The following is a 26,466-nucleotide window of genomic DNA, read 5'->3' as shown; positions in this document are numbered from 1 at the left end:
ATTTCTCGCAGAAAACAACATGTATTTCAACTTTGTAGTCATGAAGAAGTTGGCCGTCGATCAAAATATGAACTTATTAGGATGCTTACTTGAAGACTGCAAATAATTAATATTTTGCATGTTTGTTTCAAAAAAATATTATGCATGCCATATATATCATCTACCTCATTGGTTTCACAAAGTATTTTTTTTCCAATAAGTTATCCATGCAATATAATAGTTTGCATCTTTAGCTTGTGATCCTCTTCACCATCATACATATTCTATATACTAGATTCATGGAAGTTGGCATAATGACATGTGTTTCCTTCTCCTCACCCATGACTATACCTCTCTAGGAGAGCATCATGCTACCAGCGCACCCAATCTTCGCTGCAAACTGGTTAAATTTCTCTCCTTTGATAACTTAATGATATTTGGCCAATTTATGAAAAATGATCTCTCATGTTTTGTATATTCACTTATTATGGGAAGTTCTTATCAAATTGACGGGCGCGGCAACGCGCGCATTCATGATCTAGTAAATTATTGGAGCAACGCCTCTATGAATGATTTTAGAAGATTAACAACAAATGCCACGTGTCAGCATCAGAAGACTTTCGTGTAGGCAAACTGTGCATCCAGGAGGTGCGTGTGCAGGTCGACTGGAGACGTGTGTGTGGCCGGCCTGGAGGCGTGATCGTAGGCCGCGTCAAGTTTCTCACCGGAATACATGCCTTTTTTCACCCGCCGTCTCTCTCCTGTTACACACGTGCATCTTGCATCTCACATCTCTCTCACGCACGGCGTAGTTCGCATCCGCGCATGTCCTTGCGCCTCCGACTTCGCCACCCGCGACTGTTGTGCTACCCGTCGGGCTAGTCACCCACGACCTTCTCTTGGCATTCCAACACTAGCCGTCGACAACCTCTTCTGGCTTCCCCATGCAACCCGTAGCCCTGGCTGTTGCGCTCGCCGCTGGCGAGTTCCACCTTGGCTTCCCCGCATATCCTGGGCAATGCTCCGTTCCTACAAATTGGGAAAGCCTGAACCTGATTTTTGGGGCACCCGAATTGTCAGGTATAAATTATTTCGGAGAACCGAATAGAAAACGGAAATAGTAACTCGTGAACGTTTCGCCGGGGGAAACTGACAGCGAACGCCCTAACTGCCACACGATCTTGATCCTACGGTGCAGTTTGGATGACTTTTTTAAACTCAAAATTAAACAAATGCCATGGCAGTTTTGCAAAAAAGCCATCCAGGTTCTCCAAATGCACTGAAAATTGCGCGAGGAACGTTCGCAAAATGGCATGTCCTGTGGCGAACGTTCGCCAGATAAGTCCATCCATACAGAAAAAACTGACCCGAAATTTCGCAATCCCCTTCCTTCCTCCCACTTCCTCTACTGACGCAGCGAGGGACAGAGGGGAGGGCGAGTCGTCGTCGGAGCAGATCGACCGGGTAGGCCTCCCGGCGATGGGGAACGCGTCGTCGATGCTGACGCAGTACGACATCGAGGAGGTGCAGGAGCACTGCAGCTACCTATGTATGTCATCGATCCCCATCGACACCCCCTTCGATTCGGTGATTTGATCGATTCCTGACTTTCTTTTGCCCCCAAATCGAACGAACGAATCCAAGTCTCGCAGCAGGAGATCGTGTCGCTGTACGAGCGATTCTGCCAGCTCGACCGCAGCGCCAAGGGCTTCGTCGCCGAGGACGAGTTCCTCTCCATCCCGGAGTACTCCACCAACCCGCTCTCCCAGGTCCGTCCCCCCCCCCCCCCCCCCCCTCCTCCTCTAGTCGTCGAGACGGCGAATTTTCATCTCCGGCTTGCTTTGTCCCTTTCCAGCTGACTCATTGACTGTAGTAGTGCGTGCAGACGAAGCAGATCCATCTTGTTTTTGTGTGCTGTCCTTGGCATCACACACACTGCTTTCCTAGTTGTATTGTATACAATTCTGTCTACAGAGATGTACTAGTACTGATTTGAACAATACTTGGAATTCCTCAGCAAGTAAGTGTATAATATAATGGGGGGAAAACTAATTAGATTTCCACACTCCATCAAGGAGCTAGGTGTGTCTGAAAATTTTATGCCAATTGCCTACAGAACCTGTATGCAATCGATCGGCATAAGAAGTTTTACCATGGTTTAACACATGTGGAACCTGAATACTCTATGAAAGGAAGCATCTTCCACATCCGGTTGGAAAAGGCTCTAGGTATCTTTGATTGGATACCAATGGAATCATATTTTTAAGTAAACAAAAGACTTATCAAAGTTCAAAGACTGGTATAATGCTTTTGCCAAATAAAACTTATCATAGGCTACAAAAATCTCCTTATACATCATTTCAGTACTGAAGATTTGTAGTTCGTTTTTCTTCCACAGTAAGACTCAGTGTATTGGATTTGTACATATAATGTAGTTTTTCCAGCAAAACACAACCTGGCTTGCAAATAACATAGTCTGTTGACTTTCTTTACCCAGTTTGACTGTTTTAGCTATATTTAGGAGATTGAGCAGTGTCAACTATAGACGTGAGACTGATTTTGAGCTTCCATTCTTCTATTTGCAGAGGCTGCTACGTATGGTTGATGGATTGAACTTCAAGGAATTTGTTTCTTTTCTCTCTACCTTCAGCGCAAGGGCCAGCCTTCAGCAAAAGATTGAGTGTAATGCTCATCAAGTCATCATGTTTCTTTTCCTCTTTTTGCTGTCTATCTTGAAAGGAGTATATGTTGGTTTGGGTCTCTCTGATCCTTATGATGATTAATTTACTTGTCCGGTGTTGATTTGGTCTGTGTTTCATTGAGCAGTCATATTTAAGGTGTATGACATTGATGGCAAGGGGAAAGTAAGCTTCAAGGACCTGGTAGAGGTTTTACGGGACCTAACGGGCTCATCCATGTCAGAGAAACAAAGAGAGGTTCTCATTTGATTCAATCATGTATTTCATTGCATAGTACATTCACTTGCAAGTACACTTACTAAATCAACAAGAACAAATGTGACTGTTCCCTTGTTCCTCTTCAAATAATGAGTATCCTGCCATCATAAACACATCAAGTGTGCATAACTTGTTTCCAAAATGAAGGGGGCCCTGACACTAAATTGTACTCCCTCCGTCCCAAAATAAGTGCAGCAAATGCTCAGAGTAGCTTCCTTCGCAGTGCAAATTTTTAAGTTGATAGTACACAGTTGAAGAGAGCCCTTTACCATTAGTTAAAAAATATAGTTTGTGTGGAACCCATCCTTATATATCTAAAAGCTCAACAATATCCAGATTTTATGATATTTGTACATCCACAAGACTTAACCTGAAACCAGTGTTGTCTCTAAATATTCATAGGGAATAGTTTCAGTATTGCTTTTGTTTTAACATGTCAGTATTGCTTTGCATAATGCATAATGTTTTGTTCAAGCTTATGTACAGCAGTACAATCTCAGAGTAACACGATTTGAATCGATGCCTTTCAGCAAGTACTAACAAAGGTGTTGGAAGAAGCTGGGTATACACGGGATTCCACTCTATCATTAGAAGATTTTGTGACGGTACAAAGCTAAACATTGCTTACCTTTCTTATCATAGCTGTAATGCTGTGGCAAATTCATCTGAATTGAAAAAAGCATAGTTTTTGTGTTTAGATTCATCTGACTTTTATCATTTATTATGCCACTAGTTCTGTCCCACTACTCAGTTTTGCCACTAGAAGTTTAACCTGCTAAAAAATGACAAAAAAGGGTTTCCTTCCGCTTTATATATAAAGCAACCATCACCGAACAAGCCGATACAAACACACACCCCACACAAATGCAACACACACCCCCAAGGCTAGATACAAGGACGCCGGAAACAGCAACACCACCCCAAACTACACCAAGCAAACATCGGATGAAACACTATTACACTAAGCACTACTATGAAGTCGTCGGGGCCCTCAACCGTAGATGAGCCACCCCGATGAGGACAAGCTGTGCATGACGAACAATGGGCTCCAAGGCGGGGCCTTCAGGAAGGGAACGACACCGGAGCGCCACCACCGCCCAATCCAAGGATTAGGGTTTCCCCTGGAGCACCATGGCGACAAGTGCTTAGAAATGCCATCACTCATTTAGGCGCTTGCTAAAAAATGCCACTAGACACCATTACTGTCAGCTCAAAGCCCATATAACAGGTTATATGACCAAAATACCCATGGACCCACATTTTAGCTCTCCCTCTAACTCAGTACGATTAAGTGTGGGCCCCACTCGATCGCGAACATTGTTCTTCTTTTCCTCTAATATTATTCGCTTGCTTACTCCTGAAAAGTGGGGCCAACACTTATCATTATGAGATAGATGGAGCTGACATGTGGGTCTAGGGGTATTTTGGTCATATAACATGGTCAACAGGTTTGGCCTGACAGAATGGTGTCTAATGACATTTTTGAGCAAGCATCTAACGGAATGGCATTTTTTAGGTCTCTAATGGCATTTTTGAGCAAGCGTCTCACGGAACGATGTCATTTTTGAGCAGTTGTAACTTTTTTTTTTGACGGTGCTACGGCGGGCTTACGCCGGCCTGAACCATTTTCATTATAAATAAGAGAGATACAAGACAACAGGTACAAGAGATAGCAGCCAACACACCCAAGAAGGAACAAAGAAAAACAGAGAGGAGAACCAGAAGCAAGCTGCGACAAGCAGCCAACACCAAGAACTTATCACCCATCGCCACCGGGCACCGGCGGACCGAGAAGAGCGGGAACTAGCTTTGTTGGATTGGTCGAAAGGAGGTCCGCCGCCGATAAGACGTAGAGAAGAAGTCGTCTGCTGCTCTGCATTCACTCAACACCTTGAAGAGCTAGGAAGTCGCAACCACCGTCGAAGGGCATCCCACTGCCTAGGAACGTCGCGACAAAGAGAGCCACAGACCGCGCCGAAGGGCAATGATCCGCCGAGACAATCCCGCACCTCCTCTGGGCCACACCACGTCCGCCATCGCAAATAGAGAGAACCAGAGCACTGTGCGAGGCAACCAAACCTCAAACGCCGTCGAAGAGCAGCGACCACCGAGACCTCACCGCCGCCACGAGCCCCCAAAAGGAGAGGCCAACCATCAGCACTGGATAACCAAGGCATTGGTCACCGCCACAGAGCACCTCCACCGCCACCGCCCTACAAACCAACAACCCGAAACAACGCTCCAACCCAGACATGAATAGACCAACTGCGGATCCATGGCTCCTAAAACAACGCCCCCAAGGGGGAAAACGACATCAAAGATGGCGTTGTCGTCCGATCCAGAGAAGGATCTGAGGCTTTCGCCCAGAGCACAGGAAAATAGCGGGCAACGGTAGCTCCCTAATGATGCCTTCATGAAGGGAAACGACGCCCAAGGACGTCGCCATCATAGTTGCCGACGATGTCGGCAGAAGGCTTTCGCCTGAAGCATCCCAGCCCGGCCATATCCGCCACGCCGGACACCAAGTCCGGCAGCGCTAGACCTACCCCCTCCTGCCAGTCCCCTGCGAGCGTCCCCGCTAGGTCCAGCAAGAGACATCCGCTATCACAGCCACTCACCTCGAGCACCTGCACAGACAGAGCCGGTCGGTCTCGGCCGCCACGTGCACCCAATCCCTCACCGCCGGCCACAACACACCACCACACGTCGATAGCAGCTACCGCCGACCCCCCCTCCCCCTCCCTAGCCGCAGCAATGGAGCCTGCCGGGCCATGTGGGCCACCGCACCAGCGGGATCCAGATCTGGGCGTAGAGAAGCCCCCAGATCATGCATGGCAGCTCACAGGGACACCGCGTCGCCCGAGCCCGCACGCTGCGCTGACCACCAGCTCCGCCCTGCACCACCAGCCCCCGGTCTCAGCCACGGGGAACGCCGGCGAAGGGAGCAGGCTGCCGCCCCAAGGGAGCAAGATCTGAAGCTGGAGCTCCCTGGGGATAGAGCAGCGCCGAGTCCCCTGCCGAGCCGTCCGTGGCTCCGCACCCCCCGCGCCGCCGCACTGCACACCCACTGCGTGGGCATGCCCACATCCGCACGTGAGTCCCGTCGCCAGCCGAGCGCCCCGCGCCGCCACGCCTGGACGAGAGGAGGGTGAGACGTCCCCGTTGGCGCCAGCGCCGCGCGGGCTTTGCCCGGCGACGCCCTCCGGCGGCGGCGGGAGGAGGAGGAGTTGAGGTGGGGTAGGTGGCGGCGGCGGCTAGGGTTTCTCCCGAGCCGCCGGCGGGAGCGACGCGGGAGCCTCTTGTGGAGGAATCTCTCAGTTGTAACTTCTAATGACAAAACTGAGTAGTGGAACACAACTAGTGGCATAAATGATTAAAGCTTTTGTGGTAAGATTCATCTGAATTGAAGAAAAGCATAGCTTTTGCGGTTGTAGTATTATCCAGTGTGTCTACCAGTACTCATATATAAACTATATTTACAGTTCTATGGCATTTCTTGATTGTATATTGCTCTTGTTCTATACTGCTGGTGGTGAAGCGAAACTGAACTGCTTTGGTGACGTGGTTTCAGATCATCGGCCACACTGGCCTGAAGATGGAGGTGGAAGTGCCCATCGACTAGTGAAGGGCGGATGCAGATTTCAGCAGATGGGGATGCAGCAAGCTCTCTGTCAGCTGAAAACAAGTGTCCATAGCCAATAGAGCGTGCGACAGAATAGAATGGGAGCTCACTGTTTTGAGTTCTTGTGTACCTGTCCGCATACATGCCCGAATGCAGTGCCAGTTTAGTCCTTTTTTCTTTCTGTTTTCGAGGGGATTAATTAATGCAGTGTCAATGTAGAGTGGATCTTGTTACAGTTTCCAGACTTTGAAAACGTTCCAAACTTAAAATTGTTTACGGGGTTGCAGCTGTCCACTCCACGGGAGGCCAGTATTTATGCGGAAGATTATGATCTAATTCTTGGGTTCATGTGAACTACAGGTATTTGTAAGTTGGCGAAAATTCGTATCTAAAATTCTAAAAACTGTGAGAAAAATTGTGCATGACAGTTGACAGCACATGTGGAATTTGGAAAATTCTATTGATCGCCTTGTAGGCCGTGCCTAGTGATAGGTTGCTTTGGATCGCTTAGGCTAGGATTCCGGCAATAGTGGTGATAGGTATTACCTTTTCCATGTGGTTCGAGGAGCTCCCGGTGCCGGCCATGGCGCCGGTGCCGGAGATGGCAGAGGGTAGTGGTGGCGGTGCTTCCCGTCAGTACTGCACTAACCCTAGATCGGTAGGGGATGTAGGTGGGGTGTACGGCGTCGCGACGAACCTCGTGGTGCGAGCCGGCGTCCCCCACCTCTTTATATAGTGCAGGTGACAGGGGCCCGTCAACCATAGTGGGTTGAGCGCCCCCGATCAGGGCGCGGATCTAAGGGCCCGGTGGGCCGTTGGGCCCACACGGTGGAGATCATCCTAACATTCTCCCCCTTGATCTCAACTTTTACTTTTGACCTTATACTTTTCCTTTACTCGTTTCATAACAGATCAGTACATAGAACATGTTTCATCGTCACAGCTCAATTGCCGATAGAATCAGACAGCCACAACGTACCTCTCTGTTTTGAAACAAATTCTTTAACCTTGGACCCTTTATTGTCCGGAAATCTTAGACTATACCATAAAACCCATGTCGACTGTGTGTTCTCCGAACACACTGGGCGATAAGCCTTTAATAAGCAGATCTGCAAATACTTGTCTAGTGCTTTTATGCTTCAAGCATTTCTACATAATTCCGGACTTTCTCCTTTACAACGCATAACTCTGTGTCAGTGTGTTTGGCATCAACACTTGACTCGTTGTCATAGGAGAGAAAAACTTAAAATGGTTATCGTTGTTGTCAACCATTATCAACTCCGGGTACAGGTCTCCTTAACCATTTTGCCTGTCCCTCAGCCTCATATCAAGCTATAAAATATCTTTGCATCACATTGATGATAATTGTTTCATTCTTTGGAGCTTTTCCACACAAAAACCTCCAAGTATGAAAGTTAGCGACAATTGTGGATTTCGCTATACATTTCACATGTCCTGTCTTTGTACTCACAATCTTTTGAGAGCACTTATTTCTTTCAGCATGAGGCCGATAGCTTTGACTCCATTCCAGCGATCTATATATGTACTGGATATTGCCAAAATAACCCGGATACGTGAATTGTGTCAGGGTAATATATTGAGCTTCCAACAGCTGAAGCATATGGTACCATATCCGTTTTCAATCTTTTCTCATCAACTTTTGGAACACCATAGTTTCCAGTTCCATTACCCTTGACTATAAGAACAGGCGTAGGTTTTCTCGCATGCATACTTTAGAGACCTTTGTTAGCATGTCCATGCGACATTCCTAATACCCCATTTTATTATTTTCTTGGTGAATCTCGATATTTATAACGAGAGACACTCCAAGAAATGCAATTTTGAACTTTGAGGACAAGAACTTCTTTTCCTCCTGCAGTCGAATTAACATCACTACTAACAAGCAGAATGTTATTCGCATGTACAAGATATAGGAAATGAAATTCCCATTCTATAACTTTATACAAACACAATTGTCCTCTCATTTTCTTTAACCCAAAACAACATTTGATTGCTTTAGTCCATAAAAGACTTCTTCAAGCAGTATCCCCTGTGTTCTTTACTTTCATCTGATGTAACTCAGATCATAATATCTTTCATCTGATGTAACTCAGATCATGATGTGCTACCAACACTCATTGTAATCTATTCAGTGTAAAATGCGCAAAAAACCTTTCGATTTTAGTCGTGTTTTACACCTTTACATATTTCCTTTGGAGTCACATTGTCCTTGTAGACTCTTTACAGCCTACTGTTTTGGCTCCATTGGAAATTACTCATGAGTCCCGAACATCGTCAGAATTCACCAATTTCATTTCATCTCACATAGTCTCTTATCATTTAGATAAGCAGACACTTCTCAAAACTCGATTGAGCGCTTTAAATGAGGTGGGATTAACCTCCATTTGAATTTCACTAACATAGACTTTATAGTAATCAGAAGTATCTGATTTTCTCATTCCTTGAGACCATCTGTGTCTCAGGTACTGGCACTTCTTTCATATGGGGCTGTTGTTGCTCTGTTATTGCCAAGAGGCAAATTAATTGTAGTCTTTCACTTCCAAGAGGCAATAGGTTTTACAGGGACCTCCTGTTTAATCATTCCTCGTTTATAGAGCTAACAACGGGTGTTGTATAGGTCATACAACATGCTCCCCCAGATACAATCTATTTGAGTCTTAGGTATCTTCATACCATGCTCCCCCAGATTACTCCATCTTCACTAAGAATGGCGTATCATTAAACTTTATTATTTGGGTTTACTCTGTTAAAATTTTCTTCTTTATGGCACTTTAAACACTGTCTTAGTATTCCTTAGTCTGCTTTCGGAACTGTAAAAGATCCAGGAATACATCTATTTCTTTTCTTTAGGGGTATTATTATGATCGTCGTACTCCCCCAGATGATCACATTCTTCATTAATGGATATCTCATATTTCTTTCTCCCCCTCGAAATGTGGCAAGAACTTTTCTGCCACAATTTCGAAAAACCATTCACAACTCTTGTGAATTGAGGAAACTTTGAGTATCTACTTCATGTATCTGATTACTTCATATGTAATGAAGTTATCTGTTAACGGTATGGGAGTACTTTTTCCTTATTCCTCGTTCCATTTCAGAAACTCAAAATAGTTCTTTATCATTAGTACTTTTGCAAGTCACACTTGCATATCATTCTTATCTTTAGGTTCGTCTGTAACTTTTATTCTCTGTGGATTTATTGAGTGCTTAATGACCGTTGCACATAAGGTGTACGGTCGATACTAGGAAAGCATAATAGCTACTCCATACTTTTCTCCCAGAGTGGGACACATTAAACGCACATGAGTCATCATATCTTTCTCCTGTCACACAGGATAAGTCTTAGCCAAAATTTCTCCTGACGTATAGGATTTTTGACATAATACTATGTCAACTTTACCCAGTTACACAGGTGTTTTCCCAGACCTTTCCCGCCATGCGGTTTCTTATCATAATCATCTTTTCCCGCTATGCGGGTAATTCCCTGTAAGGAACATAAATGCCAGAATTGGCTCTTTTGACTGCATATGCAATCATGAAATTCAGAAATAAATCCGAACACTCTTTGACACACATGCTTGATCCGACATTGGTCAAGTTAAACACGCATGTTGTTTGTTTCATCTCAAATCGTGTTGACTGAAAAATCTTCTTCATATAGAATACATGAAAGACATTCGTCAACCAAGACTCTCAATGATCTATTTGTTTTCTTTTCTTGGATTAATATCCAAGAATTCTTTACTTTTGAAGCCATTCTTTAGAGAGAACATACTCCCTCACGTTATGACCTTTCTTGGTCATCTTTCGGGTAACAAGTACCCAGCCATTCGCTTTCACGAATGAAAGCATGGAAAACTTTTAGTCTGAGAAAACTTAGCCAATAATCAACAATAATGAGCATAAAAAAATAACCCTACGTTGGTCTGGTTAAAAAAATATGCACATAAAACTTTTTAAAACTTTCTTTTTATACTCTAAATCACCGTTGTGGTAGAATTAGAATAAAACTCGTTCTTCTACATTAATTCCATATCACCGTTGGGTGGAAATGGAAATAATGCATATAACTCATAAACAATGTGATGATAGTATTTCTATTAAACAACTTTGCTAAGAAATAATCATCATCATCAACTTTATTGCAGCGGAAACAAGAAATATGCATTTCTCTAGTTCAAGAGCATTTCTTCATCTTCAACTGTTCTCTGAAAATTGATCACTTTGACACAAAATTTATCAGAGTTTAAGCTTTGAACATAAGACTCATAGAATTATAGTATTGTTATCATCAACGTTAGTCAGAAAATAACAATACCATATTTTAACTTTAAAACAAATATCTTTCTTTTGTCATAGCGGAAACTATCTGCATCTGATTTCACCCACAAGGGAAAAACAATGCTAAAAACAGTTCTTCCAATTAAATTTTCCCGTTGGTTCCAATTTAATTGGAGGATAAAACTTTTACCATGCAGCGAAAACTTTACAATATTCTATTCAGAAACAATTCTGTACTCTTTTACTCTCTAAGAAATTTTAACCGCTTGGTTAAAAAATGCATTAGAGAAGCAACAATTTAATCTTTTACTTTAGTTCTATTCACTTTTAAAAGAGCACTTTTATTTTCAATAATAAAACATGATCATGTTATTAACAACGTTGGTCATAAAAATAACATAATCATTTCATTTCAATAATTACTTTAATATGCTCTTTAAATATAATTTTATCTAAACTTTTATTTTCTTTGTAAAAGAGTAGTATTAATTGTTTACGCAGCGGAAAAACATGAATAAAAATTCATGAACTTTTTATTCTTTACAGAAACTTTTCTTTGACCAAATAAAAAAATTCATGAACTTTATTATTTTCTTTATAAAATTCATGAACATTTCTTTTTCTAAAAATAGAAATTTTTCATTTTCAGAAACTTTTTCCATTCACTTTTCTATTTTCTAAACGAAATTTTTTCTTTGAATAATTTTGTATAGCCAAACTGTATGAAATTTGTAAAAAAACTGGAAAAAAAACTATTAAAATGCAGAAAAACGGGCAGCTCAGCCGCGTTGCATTTCGGCCCAGCCCGCGGTTGTGGCCTCCCTTTCGGCCCAGCGGCAGCAGCCCAGCGCGCGCGAGCCGGCCTCTTTCTTCTTTCGGCCCAGAGGCCCGCAGCCAGCTAGGGTTGGCGTCGTGGCCGTCGGATCCGATCTGACGGTCCAGCGCGCCATTCGCTGGATCAAAACCAGCTGCGCCGGTCGACTGGGGCTGAACCCTAGTCCATTTTCTCCTCCCGCGCGGCGCTCATCCTCTCGCTCGCAGCGCTCTCTCTGGCTGGTCCGGCCACCGCGCGAGCCTTCATGCCGGCCGCCGGTGACGGAGTCCACTACCGCGCCGCGCGAGCCTGGCCACCTTGTCTTCCTTTCCCCTTTCCCTTCTTCTTTCTCTTCTTTTCCATCTCTGTCGAGGAAAAAAGGGCAGCGCCCTGATGGGCCGCTCCGGCCGCCGTGGACGGCGGCGAGGGCCACCGCGCCGCGCGAGCCGTTCCCCTTCCCTCTCTTCTTTCCATCCACCACCGCCCCAGCGCGAGAGAGACACGAGCAGCGCGAGCAGAGCCTCCTCTGCTCCCCTTCACGTGAGCGACGGCAGTTTCCAGATGCGGCGCCCCCGCTGACCCCTTTGCCGGCGTGCGCGAGCACCTCTAGGGTGAACGCGCCGCCGTCAAACGGCTCGTTGGTGGTGCCCTTTGCCCCAGTGGGGGTGTGTTCTTCGTCCGAACGGCTCGGCTTGCCGATGCCCGTCCGGATCGAGAGGAACGGCGCGTCCTTGCGGCGGCGCACTTTTCTTTGCCCTTCTTTTCCCCTCTTTTTCATTTTGGGGTTAGGGTTCTTTGGGGGAGGGGATTTCCTTTTCTTTTCTGTACCGAAAATCCTAAACCAATCTCTGGCTGATATCATTGATAGGTTGCTTTGGATCGCTTAGGCTAGGATTCCGGCAACAGTGGTGATAGGTATTACCTTTTCCATGTGGTTCGAGGAGCTCCCGGTGCCGGCCATGGCGCCGGTGCCGGAGATGGCAGAGGGTAGTGGTGGCGGTGCTTCCCGTCAGTACTGCACTAACCCTAGATCGGTAGGGGATGTAGGTGGGGTGTACGGCGTCGCGACGAACCTCGTGGTGCGAGCCGGCGTCCCCCACCTCTTTATATAGTGCAGGTGACAGGGGCCCGTCAACCATAGTGGGTTGAGCGCCCCCGATCAGGGCGCGGATCTAAGGGCCCGGTGGGCCGTTGGGCCCACACGGTGGAGATCATCCTAACACCTAGTACTAGCACCTTGTTCTTCCTCGGCTTGGGAAGAAGCCCACTTGTGAACATGCGGTGTACAAGAAATTAGCATCTATTTTGAGGGGTAAGAAATGAGCAAGTAAATCCTACTGGTCAATAGGTATGATGCCATGGGATCCTATAGATGCTTAAGAGTTTGTGATGCCCAGCGACACTTGGATGGGATTCTCCCTGGCCATATAAATAGTGATAGTAGTCGTTCTTTACTTCACTTTTTTTTTGTCTGAGTCGAGTTGTAAACTTGTTGCACCAGGGTCGTGCCCTGTTGGACTATTGTAGTCATGCTGGCGCAACATTTACCTTTTTTATATCCTCTGATATAGAAAGCATCAATAGTGGATGATGCATATAACATCCTAATCGTTCAACCATCTGTAACTAATTTCATCTTTAGCACAACACAACAAATCTACTCCCTCCATTCGGAATTACTTGTCACAAAAATAGATGTGTCTACAAATAAAATACATCTAGATACATTCATTTTTTAGACGAGTAATTCCGAACAGAGGGAGTAATATCCTAGTCCCTTCAGTTTTGGGTGAATAACACCCAATTAGTTGACTTTTTTTTGTTGTACTCGTTGGTTGAGGCAAATTATATACAACTTGAATCTTGCGCCAAATCAACGTTGTAAACGGGCAAGACAAAGAGAAATGATGAATTACTTCCTGATGATGACAAAAGCAATGTTTTTTACTAGCCTGCCAGTTTTGTTTTGTTTTTGACGGCAGCCTTGGTTTTCCGTATGTGTTGTCTATGAAAAATAGGTTGAATATTAACATTGTTTCCATACATATACTTTATAGTAAAAACTCCATTGATATTCAACCTTCAATAAAATACACTGTTGTCTATGTAAGATTAATCGACATCAACCTATGAACTAAATGGAGCCACGCCACCGCTCCTAATTCCTAAACGTGCATTTCAGTTACTACTAAAGCAAAAAAAAAAAAAAAAACCGCCACCTCCTCCTTGTCTACAGAAAGAGCTAGGGTTTCTGTCTCCCGCCGGCGCTGCGCAGGTCCGCCTCCTCTTCGGTGGCCGTAGGGCCATGGGGCGCAGTGGATCTCGGCAAGGGCCGGCGGGAGGGCTCCGTTTTTAGTTGTTTCTTTCAGTTTTGCTAGGGTTTGTGTCGTGCTCAAGAAGACGAGATGGCAGCGGCTCCCTGAAGATGGAATAAAGGTCTCCCCGCCTAGTTCCCGTTCCGGCGGTGCGTCTAGCACCGTTGGTGGGCCCGTGGAGGTGTATCTCCGGCGGATCTATCTTTGGTGGATTTGTTCGGATCTCGTCGTTGTTTGTCTACGTTTGTGTGTCTTGGGGTTGGATCCTTCTGATCTACGTTATTCTTCATCTGCGGCGGTTGTTGGTGCGCTGGTCCTATGGGGCCTTAGTACGACGACTTCCCGACTGTCTACTACAACAAGTTGTTCCCGACTCTGGCGACGGAGGGCGATGATGGCAACGCGCCTTCGGCTCGCTTCAGTGCTTGTAGCCGTTGCTAGGTGGTCTATGGATCTGACTGTAATATTTTTTTTTTTTGGTATTCGTTGTACTGCCATGATTGAATATGAATAGATTGAAAATTTTCTTAAAGAAAAAAGTAAAGCAAAGAAAAAAGAACCGAGAAAAACATTGAGTTTTGCAGCACCATTTTTTTTTCAACGCTCGAGTTTAGCCTGTTTTCATTCTCTAAGTTTTTACAGATCAGTTCGGCTTTAGATCCACATCGCACGAAGGTTCGTTCTACTATAAGATTCGATCCCGAAAGTTTCCACGTCGTGTTGTTGGATGGCATCGAAAACCGTGTCAGAAATGAACGGTCGTACTAAGTATTAATTTTACTAGCACCGTCCTTCGGTCAGACCTGTGTGTGATTGACAGGGGGTGTTTGTTTCCCAGTAAAAAAAATAGAATAGAAAAATATGAGACAAAAAATAAATCCACTCGGTTTTAGACTTGGTACAACCCAAAAACACCATTCCTTTTGGGTTTTTTTGTAGGGACTAAAAAAGTCCCTCTTAAAGACTTTTTTATCAAACGGGAGGGACTTTTTAGGGACTAAACTAGGCATTTGGGACTAAATGAAGAAGACTCTCAAGGAGAGTCTTTTTGGGACTTTTCCAACAATGCCCCTCCATGCACCCATTGGCCTGCCACCCCATGATGTTGTTTGATTTTTATTTTTCTATACTAGGGGCAACATGGTCATTTAATAACCTCTAGAAAGGGACTAGGGACTTTTTAGTCTCTGGAAACAAACAGGGAAGGACTTTTTAGGAACTAGGGACTTTTTAGTTGGGAATAGAAAAAGTTCTAGAACTAGAGAACCAAACACCACCTGAAGGCAATGTCAATTAACTCGTCTTTTACTAGAGCATGGTCAGTCTCTGCATCTTGCAGTCTAGTGTATGTACTTAATTCATCACCTTGGTTTAATCTAATCCATGGCGATCTCGATGGGCGTGCTTGCTCTTGCACGTGGAGGAGTGGGCCATCCTTGTCAGCGGGCGGGCTGGGTGGAGTGAGCCGCGTCAAGTGCATAGATGCTTCCGCCTACCGCAACCTTTTTTCTTTTTGAGGAATCTACCGCAACCTTAAAGCAACGAGGAATCTCGAACTGCATTTCCCCCATCTCCCCTCTTCCATCTCTTTGTGACCTTGTCTGAACCTTGCGTGCAGTGCCTCTCACTCTTAAGCTCTTCATCCACATATCAACAGGGCCACCGGAGATGGCGTCGTCGCCGCCACTGCCGCGCGTGTGCGTGACCGGCGGCGGCGGGTACATCGCCTCGTGGCTCGTCAAGCTGCTCCTCTCCCGCGGCTACGCCGTCAACGCCACCGTCCGCGACCCACGTACTTAGCCACTGACTGTGCTGGCATGACACGGCTGCACGCTCACCTCCTGCTTCTTGCTCGTCTTCCAGGTGATCCGAAGAACGCGTGCCTCGAGCAGCTGGATGGGGCTCGGGAGAACCTGCGGGTGTTCAAGGCCGACATGCTCGACTACGGCGCGGTGACGCCCGCGCTCGCCGGCTGCGAGGGCGTCTTCCATATCGCCACTCCGGTGCCCGAGCAGGAGATGGTTGACCCCGAGGCAAGTGTTTACATATCGCTCACATCCTCGACTTCTTTTATCACTCACTGGAGTAGTGTGGGAGAGGTAGTTCTCACTTCTAGCCTCCCCTTCCAAAGAGGACTAATGCGAGTGACTCGAGCAGATCTGAAGAAAAAAAAATAACTTAGACGGAAAGAAGTGCATTGGACAGAGTTACTGGTTCAGTTATGAGATCTATAAGTTCTAAGTTTATTCAAAGTCAAACTTTTTTTTTCAAAAAGGAGGCGTACCCCGGCCTCTATCACATGATGCAATGCACACAACTCATTTAAAAAAAAAGCAATGTACACAACCATTTATTAAAAAAAGAAGCAATGTACACAACCATTTATTAAAAAAAAGAAGCAATGTACACAACTCATTTAAAAGATCTGGAAAACGTAGAAGTACAAAATACGGGACGAAATGTCATAACCGGCAAGAATAGGACAACATGTCTGCACACATCTCCTATTATTGGACCATCATCCAAACTGGTTATTACGTTGCCTATGCTATGATTGTACCACCTCGATTCCAAAATACTACTAATTGAAGTTCTGGATTTATCCGAAGCCAAATGTATTTAAGTTTGATCAATTCTACAGAAAAATGATCTGGATTTGGGCTTATGGGCCTTCATTCCTGTTTCCTGACCACTTCTTCTGGCATTCTTTTGTCACTTCTACTTAGGCTTTGCTACTATCCGGACCTAAGTTTCTGGTCCACACCACTATAGAAATGTTTATGGTTGTGATATATGATAGTTGGCCAAATAGTAAATTTACATCGAATTATGTTACAAATTTTCCCTAACATTAATTGAGTGTAATGGATTTTTATGCCCAGAAAAGGAGTTTGAAATGACTATTGCATAAAGCCTGAACATGTTCTATTTTTTTGTCCAATGTTTTTTACAGTAGCTGAAATTTATGTTCCAAAGATTTAGTGGTAAGATGGAACTAGTATATATTTTGCATGGTATGGTAGAAATTGCATTACAAGTAGTCTTCATATATACAGTTAAAGGAGATATTTGGATGAAAAATTAATGGAGTGGCGTAAATAGAAATGAACTGTGTTATTTGGTGGCATGTAGGGATTTGGAGATATTCAGTACAACGGAGGGAAATTTCTCGGAAAGAAAACATGCGCATCTAATACTAGTTTTTTTTTCAGAAACATCTAATAGTAGTTTGTTGTTCTTCTATTTTCACTAAGAACCTACATGTTCAGAGTTTTTGCACCCAAGCTCAAATGAGCTCAGGTGAACAGTAAAATCGTCATGAAATCACATTATTAGAAACCACAAAATAAAATAAAATTCGGTACTCTGAAAATGCTACTTTCAAAAGCATTTTGGAGCACTGAATTTGTTTTTTTGCCATGCCTTACAGGAATGTGATTCCATGACGAATTTTTGCAAACACTTAGAACTTTTGTCAATATTTCTCCCAATTTTTTTATTTTACTGTTCACCAAGCTCAAATGAGCTCGGGAGCAGAAAGGCACTTTGGCATGTTCTGCTGTTACTCATGCTCAACTGTGCAGAAAGAGATGATGGATCCTACTGTCAAGGGAACCATGAATGTACTCAAGGCCTGCTCAGCTATGAACGTTGAGAAACTCATTCTGGTTTCCTCCGCCGCCAGTATTTGCTTCAATCCGGATTGGCCAGAAGATAAAGTCAAAGATGAAAGCTGTTGGTCAGACAAAGAGTTCTGCAAGGAGAATAAGGTGAGGCCTCGGAATTGTTGATCAATAGTACGTCCACCACCATTGATGAGTAAAGAGATTAAAATTTATTATGAAAAATTGAAAATAAAGGAACAACTTCCTCACCATTGCACTAGCTAGTGAACTCTAAATTGAAGATGAGATGATTGCTGAGGTAGTGCTAACTCGGCAATATGTACACCTGTTTGTGTTGGCAGAGCTGGTATTCTCTTGCAAAGACCGAAGCTGAAGAGATAGCCCTGGAATACGGGGAGAAGAACGGATTGCATGTCATCACATTTTGCCCTGGTCTGGTCTTCGGCCCTCTGTTGCAGCATGTGGTGCTCAACACTAGCAGCAAGGTCCTCCTCTACATGATAAAAGGTTTCAATCCTAAGTCACGACTCCTAATTCAAGTGCAATATGCAACATTTCTTTCTTGCTTTCTGCAACTCTGTTGTTCTTGGCATTTATCACTAGGATAACAATATTTTGGGAAGTGCATGGTAGATTCAGTACCACTGAAACGAAAGCTAGCGATTTGTCTTAATTTGAATTTGTTGTTGCGTAACTTGCGAACACACAACCATAGCAGCCCAACAAAGTTCAACAACTGAGCATATGATTTACTGTTTGGATGCAGGAGGCCCTGATACGATGAACAATAAGTTCTGGCCCATAGTAGACGTTCGCGACGTAGCTGACGTGTTGCTCCTGCTGTACAACAAGGCAGGGCGACATGAGAGGTACATATGCTCGTTAGACCAAATGGACTTGAAGGAATTGCTGGAGATAATGAAGAGCATGTACCCTAGATATAGTTATGCAGACAAGTAAGTGCCATATTGTATCAACGTCATGCCATAGCTCGCCATATAGAGTCGATTTACGAAGGATTTTAACCACCATTTTCTTGGTGTTTGCAGGATGGTCGACGTGGATTACAAGGGTGCACTGACTTCGGATAAACTGAAGAATTTGGGGTGGAAACCAAGGAAATTGGAGGATACACTCGCAGACAGTGTCGAGTCGTATGAAAAGGCAGGGCTTCTTCATGTTTCAGATGGCGAACCCTGCCGGCTTCCCTTCTTCTACCGCATGCCACCTTTGGTGGAATGAGCCAGCACCATTTAGTCATTGGTTTTTAATATTTCTTGAGACATCACTGAATGTGTTTTGGAAAAATAAAGAGGGGATCAGGTCCCATGGTCCAATCCAGGATGGGTGCATGCAGATGCAACTTGTGTCCCTGTTTGATTTCTTCACTTTTGCTATTTGTAAGTCGCCTGAAATTTACATTTGGGCCTGTCACTTTGTTTCTTCTACTAGTACTTATAATCTGTTTTTCCTTTTCTTTATGTGTCAGATTTTGTGTGCGTGCATGTGTGCGCCGCATGCATGTGCTGGTGTTGTGCGTTGACTTTGAGTATGTTGTGCATGTGTTGCGGCCATGTGTGTCTCTTTATGTGCATGCACATGCGTGTGCTTGTGTTTGAGTGTGTGTGCGCGCGGGTATGTGTGGGAGACGACACCATGGACGTGAGGTACATTCTATTTCGACGTGTTGAGATATAATTAATCTTTAATTTAAACACTAGATGAAACATAAATATATGCATTTCAGTTTGATGTAACTTGTGTAAATATCATATTGTTATCTGAAAATTGCGCTACGATATACTTATTTTTGCATATTTTACAACAATGTGAATCATGTGTAAATAGTGTGCAATTTTTTTTATCATCATTTGTTTCAAGTGTTTTTCATTTTCTTTCCTTTTTAGGGCAAAACCAATGCCCCTAGTTCATTCTACCTTAGATTTTTTTTGTCTTTTTAGCTTTGTACTAGTTCTACTCTTCATTCTTGCTTACCAAGTATTTTTAGTCGATATTCCTTTTTCTTTATATGCATGTGTGAATATTAGGTGTGTGTAAATACACACATAAGTGTTACACAATATATGTGTGTAAATTATATTAGAATGTGAAAATTGCATTATTATATGAAGGATTTTAACCACCATTTTTTGGTGTTTGCAGGATGGTCGACGTGGATTACAAGGGTGCACTGACTTCGGATAAACCGAAGAATCTGGGGTGGAAACCAAGGAAATTAGAGGATACACTCGCAGACAGCGTTGAGTCGTATGAAAAGGCAGGGCTTCTTCATGTTTCAGATGGCGAACCCTGCCGGCTTCCCTTCTTCTACCGCATGCCACCTTTGGTGGAATGAGCCATCACCATTTAGCCATTGATTTTTAATTTTTCTTGAGACATCACTGAATGTGTTTTGGAAAAATAAGGAGGGGATCAGGTTACATGGTCCATCCAAGATGGGTGCATGCAGATGTAACTTGTGTCCCTGTTTGATTTCTTAGCTGGACAATTGAGCCTATGTATGAGGACGGAGGTTTAACCTCCTTTTTGAAACAAAAAAAAACATATCCACCATGATATCAAACATAGTCTGGATGTACTATTTTGTTCGTAGGAAAATAAACTCTTTGATGTAGTCTGGAACTGTGCTCGATGTTCGTTAGTTGAAAGGGATGCACTTGGGCGTGATCGTTCGACCGAAACAATCAAAACACAATAGTTGACAAAATACGTTTATTGAAAAACTCGCTCCCCTCTTTCTCCCCGCCCTGTTCTTGGGTGCTCTCCACCTTGCTCGACTCATCTTCCAACTTTGCCTTATGTCTGCACATGTCGTAGTCCACCGCCAAACGCGGAAAAGGCAAGGTATTGACACCTCAGTGAGGTCATTCCTCTAGGGTGTCGGTCACCATTGTCGAGGTAACCCCTCTCCCTCCTTCTCATGCACACTTCCCTTCCTCCTTTCGATCGAACGATGCTGAGCTCTATTAAAGAACTTCCTACTTGATCTAAGAAAACTCACGCCGATCAATTTAAATAAATAAAAATACTCATCAAATGGAATCATTGTAGATTGGGGATATGCAATGCAAGTAGTGGTGATGCTAGTCACAAGTATAAATACATTTACAAAGTTAATATTCTAGGCTAACTACCTACAAAGATGGCGTTGTAGAAGCACGAGACGATGGAGCATTCAAACCACATCCAATACAAATATGAACAAAGATTTCAGTGTTCATGAGTTGGATTTGATTGGAACACAGGATATTGGTGGTGACTTGGGTTGCCAAGCTACCAGGCAGGCAAAATCACTATAATGATGGAAGAGGAGGAACAACAAAATAGAGGTTTAGGATCAACTTATGTCTGACACTAGTAAACCAGAGATATGCAAACGCGGCGTTTTGGCTATTGGGTGCATCTGCACCAAGGTGAACAGTAAATTCGTTTAAATTAGTAAAAAATTCAAAATATTTCATATTTTTTTGTGATGCTAGATGCTCATGTGTGCGAAGTCCGTGCCAAATTTTATGGTGTTTGGACATTTCAGTAGCTATTAGTAAAAAAGACTAGTTTTGGGACTGTAAAAAAGTTTATTGTTCATGTACTGTTTTGACCAATTTGTTTTTGCCATGAGCTCCTCAGATGTTCGAACAAGCTGAAATTTGGCACGAACATCATGTATTGGAGCATCTTCGAACTAAAATTTTTTAGAAATTTTTAAACAAAGTATTTTTTTTGAATTTACTGTTCATGAGATGCAGATGAGCCTGAGCACTGAATTGAATATCCGGATGTGTGTGCTTTATTTATTGGAGTGGGGTACTCCACGATTAACACAATTTCATAATTCTGGGAACAGAACACAGTTGGCATTGATGAACAACAGAGCGGCCCGAGGAACTGGGGACTGAGCGGCAGATGGCCTCTGTCAGCGGTGTGTCCCCGCGTGGGTACCGCGGGCCGCGGCATAAAGAGGACGTCGATCTGCGCCGTGGAGTCTCTACCGGCGAGTGGGTGGAGAAACTGTTAGCCGAGCAAGCTGCGAGCCAGCCCGTAAGCGAGGAGGAGGAGGATGGCACCACCGCGGGTGTGCGTGACCGGCGGCAGCGGGTACATCGCCTCGTGGCTCGTCAAGCTGCTCCTCTCCCGGGGCTACGCCGTCCACGCCACCCTCCGCGACCCCAGTAAGTACGCCGCGTCTGATCCGGTCGCTCCTCCTCTCTTCTTGCTGCCTGCTTCGCCGGGCGGTGATTAATGCCGGGATGCCGTTTCAGGTGACCAGAAGAACGCGCATCTGATGCAGCTGGACGGCGCGGCGGAGAGCCTGAGCTTGTTCAAGGCCGACGTGCTCGACCGCGCCGCGCTGGCCGCCGCCGTCGAGGGTTGCCAGGGCGTCTTCCATGTCGCCTCCCCTGTTCCCGCGGATAAGACCGTCGACCCTGAGGCTAGTTCACAAAATTTCTGGCATTGTAGAATCTCGTTGAAATCTCAATATTTGAAAATGCATATTCTTGATGGTCTGTTACTAATGTTGTGCTAAAATATAACCCTGCAGTCAGAAATCATGGTGCCTGCCGTGAAGGGCACCCTAAATATTCTTGAAGTTTGTTCATCTGTGAAGGTTCAGAAGGTTGTGGTGGTGTCATCCACCGCTGCTGTTCATTCAAACCCCAACTGGCCTCAGGGTAAACCCAAAGACGAGAGTTGCTGGTCCGACAGAAAAATATGCATGGAGAAGGAGGTCAGTAAAGTTAGAAATTACTAGAACTGTGAGGTGATAGAGCAATTGAATTCAGTCGCAACGTACTTGCGGAAGCTAAGCATATACTTTAATTTATTTGCATCAAGATTTAACATGTCGATTTTCTTTGTTGATTCCTAACATATTAGTAGTTCACTTCATCATTAATCAGTCAGAAACTAAAAATGGTTGCAACATGTGAGGACTGAGTTCAAACCTTTACAATTTCTGCTGGCAGGCTTGGTATAATCTTGCTAAAACTGTTGCTGAAGAGACAGCTTGGGAATATGCAGAGAAGAATGAGCTCAATGTAGTTACTTTATGTCCTTGTATTGTTTTTGGGCCACAATTGCAACCTGTTGTCAACACCACCAGTGAACTCCTCATCTATGTCATAAAAGGTGCCCTCGTTATTTCATTTTCATTTGCCCTAGGATTATCATTTACCTCACAAAAAAATTCATGTCTTTGGGTGGGAAAAATGCAGTAATCACTTGCAAGGCTCTCTTGGTAATGTAGGAAACTAGGAATTTGTTATGGATTTTTTCAGAGGTTCTATAGAATAACTGAATCCAATTTCTTCCATGAGCTTTAGACCTTATGGAAAAATCCTCTCGACCTTCTCTCTTCTTGAATTCCTGTAAAATTCCTATATAAATTCCCTTTATTGCTTCATGATTCGAGAAGCCAGAACATACAATTTTTTTTTGGCATTACCATTTTGTAATCTTGTGCTCCAAAATGCCCTTAATTTCCAATTCAGGCCCTTATGTAAGAACTACACAACTCATTTGTGCTGTTGAAGATGGTTCTTAAATATGATTGGACTAATGTGACTCTTAATAGTGTCTTGTATCGCTTCTTCTGTTTGTGCACAATTATTTTTTACCTCATCCTCTTAATTGCATGCTAGAGATCTACTTGTTATGTATTGTTGACGGCTGGGAGTGCTGAAAATTTTATTACAGGGGGTCCTAATGTGTTGAATGACACGCCGTTGCAAATAGTCGATGTCCGTGATGTGGCAGATGCTTTGCTTCTGATATATGAGAAACCAGAATCATCCGGGAGATATATCTGCGCACCAAATTACATTAGCACAAAGGCTTTGCTGGAGCTGCTAAAGAAGATGTACCCTGACTACAACTATGTAAAATGGTGGGTTTCTTCTCTTATCACGTGTTCCTTGTATGTATCAAACGACACATTTTCCCTGAACACCCGTGCTTGTTTATATGGTTTGAATAACTCTTTCACTCTACTTTCTGCAGCAAGGCCGATGCGCATCAAAACTCTCCTGTCACGCCGGTTTCGTCGGCAAAATTGAGTAATCTGGGCTGGAAGCCGAGGGCATTGGAGGAGACGCTCCTGGACAGCATCGAATACTACCGAAAGACAGGAATTCTGCAGGATGTGGAGGGACAGACCTACCGCCTTCCTGATATTTTCCGTCATTATCAAGCTGCCAACGAATGAGTGCCCAGTGCTTTCTACATAAGTCACTGTGCTTGTGACTTGCTGAATGTTATGTGAAATAGTAAAGAATATGTTGGTTTTTTCAATCTCAAGGGCAGATGATAGGAGACCAGAGAGTGAAGCTGCCCATTGCCTACCGTAGATAACTTTTCGGTTCAGGATTGTATCTCCTTATTTTCTGCTGTGTTGTGTCGAGGTCTCCAGGATGATTATGAAGATGTTGTTAAGAACATTTACCCTCAATCGATAATAAAGGAGTAGACCTCCAATTTCCGATTTCAGTATTGAAGCAAAATGTATTCCAAATGTTTTATAAGAAGGGGAGTCTCATCTCTCATCATCACTGTGGTCACTGCCGACTGCCGAGGTAGCCAGCAGCATAGGATGTGTGACACCACGCACTTAGGGCATCTTTTCTAGAATACCATGTCAAAATCTTTTTTAGAATACCGTGTCAAAATCTTTTTTAGAATACCATGGTATTCAAGTTTGCCAACATTTTTTTGGAAATTGTGAACATCTTTTACAAATTTGCAAACATTTTTTTGAAATTGCGAGCATATTTTTGTAACTCTTGAATTTTTTTCAAATCAGTGAACATTTTTTGAACGATGGACATTTTCTGAATTTTGTGAACACCTTTTGAAATTCACGATTTTGTTTTGTTTTTAATGAATTTTTTTTTACATGCATGACCATTTTTCAAATTCCTGAACAATCTCTGAATCGATGAACTACTTTTGAAATTTGGGAACAATTTTGAATTTCACGCACATTTTTTTATTTTATGAATATTTTTAAAAAAATCATCAATGTTTTGTGAATTGGTGAACATTTTGTCAAATTCACGGACATTTTCTGAATACGCAAACATTCCTGGACATTTTTTTTCAAAATCAGAAACACTTTTTGAACATTCAAACATTTTTTTAAATCATCAATATTTTTGAATCTGTGAACATGTTATGATTTCCTGAACATTTTTCAAAATCACGAACATTTAATAATTTTCTCGAACACTTTGTTGAAATTTCATTATTTTTTGAAATTGCAAAATTTTTGCAATCCTGAATTATGTTAAAGAAGAAAATAAAATGAAAACATAAAGCTAAAAAATGCAATGAAAAAATAGGGGCGCAGGTCGCGAGATAGGAGGTCCCTGGTTGTGGGTGCCCTTAACCTCTTTGCTCCCTATCCAGATTCCGTAGGGTCTCCATGCAAAGGAGTACCGAGGCTTGCTCGGTTGGCGTTGTGGTGTCAAGAGGACGTAGCCCCATCCCCTGATTCGAGGTTTGCATCCGGGGTGTCTGCTCAGCGTGGCACGAGCAAGTAGATAAACCGGTTCCAAATACAAGGTGGCGCAAGGGACATGAAGAGATGGAGCTAGGTTGCCCCGACCTTCCCTTCACATGCGTGCGGACGTGCAAGACGACGCATGCCGATGCGACCGGAGCCACCCCATGAACGTGGCCCACTAGCAGTCCACCCATCATGGACCCCCGAGGCAATCCGCACGGTGCGGGCCGTACGGGAAGATCGAATGGAGCGGAGGGCCCAAGGAGGCGCCCGCGACATGCAACCGGAAACAGAATGCACGGAGACCCTCCTCGCCCTCAAAGCCCCCCAGGAGGTGGGTACTCCAGCATCCTTTATACTACTAACTAATATGCTCTCTGATCTATCTCTCTTTCTTTGGCCATGTTTGATGGGTGATCTCCAAGAGGGGGTTGTGTATGATAGTTGGGTTTAACATTGTAAGTAATGTACCACATTGACAAAAAGTAGAAAAGGCTTGTATTGTATTGTTGACACTAGTGATAAAAAAGATGGTTGTGTAGGTGTCCTTTGAACACAGGGTGAAGACAATATATCATCTACTTCATGTCATCGTACTCATTGCAATACTTTGTTTTTTACTTAATACTTTATGATGCATGCTGGATAGCGGTCTTGGGTTGAGTATTAGCTATAGATGCAGTTGGATAACGATCTATAGATATTAGGACGTGATGCTCGTATGTTGATTATGTTATGGATGGTCGTAGTTATAAAAACTGCAATTTAATCGATGCACCATTGTAATTTATTCACCACACTATACTTTATTTTGGAGAGAAACCACTAGTGAGCCTATGGATCCCGGTCCATTTTTCTCTTCCTTGATCAAATGGTCTTTTCTATTCCTTGCTTTTACTTTTTCTTTGCAATTAAATTTTCCATAGACTTGTGCTTTTAATCCTTTTTACTAGCAAGCTAGTGAAACTCACAACCTCATTAGTCCTATTGGGGCCAAGGCGGTTCTGTATTTGTGTGTGCATATACTGATCATTGATTGTGTAACTAAATTTTTATTGGTTTGATAAACCTTGAGCTCACTTGAAAGAGATTATTGCTTGCTACAAACCCTTGCACTTAAGAGCCCAACACCATCCTAGTTGAGTGAAGCATCTGCCGCCATGGGGACACAACCGTCGCGCCATGAGCTGCTACCTGACCACCGCCGCGCCGCTACAACGAGCATGCCGCCACTAGTAGCCACCATCGCCGTGCCACCGGGCCCCTTGCACGCCCAACGTTTCCGCCCTGGCAGGTCGGCGTCCCACGCCAACAACCACCGAGGAGAGGAGA

The 26,466-nt window shown here is 43.9% G+C and overlaps 3 protein-coding genes across 3 annotated transcripts; all 3 read left to right on the top strand.

Moving 5' to 3' along the window:
- Positions 1 to 1,326: 1,326 nt before the first annotated feature.
- LOC123121960 (calcineurin subunit B) lies at positions 1,327 to 6,912 on the top strand. The gene is made up of 6 exons (XM_044542059.1): positions 1,327 to 1,528; positions 1,624 to 1,748; positions 2,565 to 2,661; positions 2,806 to 2,915; positions 3,467 to 3,541; positions 6,508 to 6,912. The coding sequence occupies exons 1-6, from the start codon at positions 1,459 to 1,461 to the stop codon at positions 6,556 to 6,558; spliced, it is 528 nt and encodes a 175-aa protein (XP_044397994.1). The 5' UTR covers positions 1,327 to 1,458; the 3' UTR covers positions 6,559 to 6,912.
- Positions 6,913 to 15,530: 8,618 nt separating this feature from the next.
- Positions 15,531 to 19,090, top strand: LOC123121958 (cinnamoyl-CoA reductase 1). The gene is made up of 6 exons (XM_044542057.1): positions 15,531 to 15,781; positions 15,853 to 16,022; positions 17,574 to 17,759; positions 17,957 to 18,122; positions 18,382 to 18,571; positions 18,665 to 19,090. Exons 1-6 carry the CDS (start codon positions 15,658 to 15,660, stop codon positions 18,855 to 18,857), a joined length of 1,029 nt encoding a protein of 342 aa, XP_044397992.1. The 5' UTR covers positions 15,531 to 15,657; the 3' UTR covers positions 18,858 to 19,090.
- A 2,476-nt stretch (positions 19,091 to 21,566) lies between these two features.
- Positions 21,567 to 24,119, top strand: LOC123121956 (phenylacetaldehyde reductase). Its single transcript, XM_044542055.1, has 6 exons — positions 21,567 to 21,805; positions 21,896 to 22,065; positions 22,177 to 22,362; positions 22,601 to 22,763; positions 23,331 to 23,520; positions 23,634 to 24,119. Exons 1-6 carry the CDS (start codon positions 21,694 to 21,696, stop codon positions 23,836 to 23,838), a joined length of 1,026 nt encoding a protein of 341 aa, XP_044397990.1. The 5' UTR covers positions 21,567 to 21,693; the 3' UTR covers positions 23,839 to 24,119.
- Positions 24,120 to 26,466: the final 2,347 nt, after the last annotated feature.

The sequence above is a fragment of the Triticum aestivum genome, chromosome 5D (genome assembly GCF_018294505.1).
Source record: "Triticum aestivum cultivar Chinese Spring chromosome 5D, IWGSC CS RefSeq v2.1, whole genome shotgun sequence".
Taxonomy (NCBI): Eukaryota; Viridiplantae; Streptophyta; class Magnoliopsida; order Poales; family Poaceae; genus Triticum; species Triticum aestivum.
This window is presented reverse-complemented; position numbering and strand designations above follow the sequence as displayed.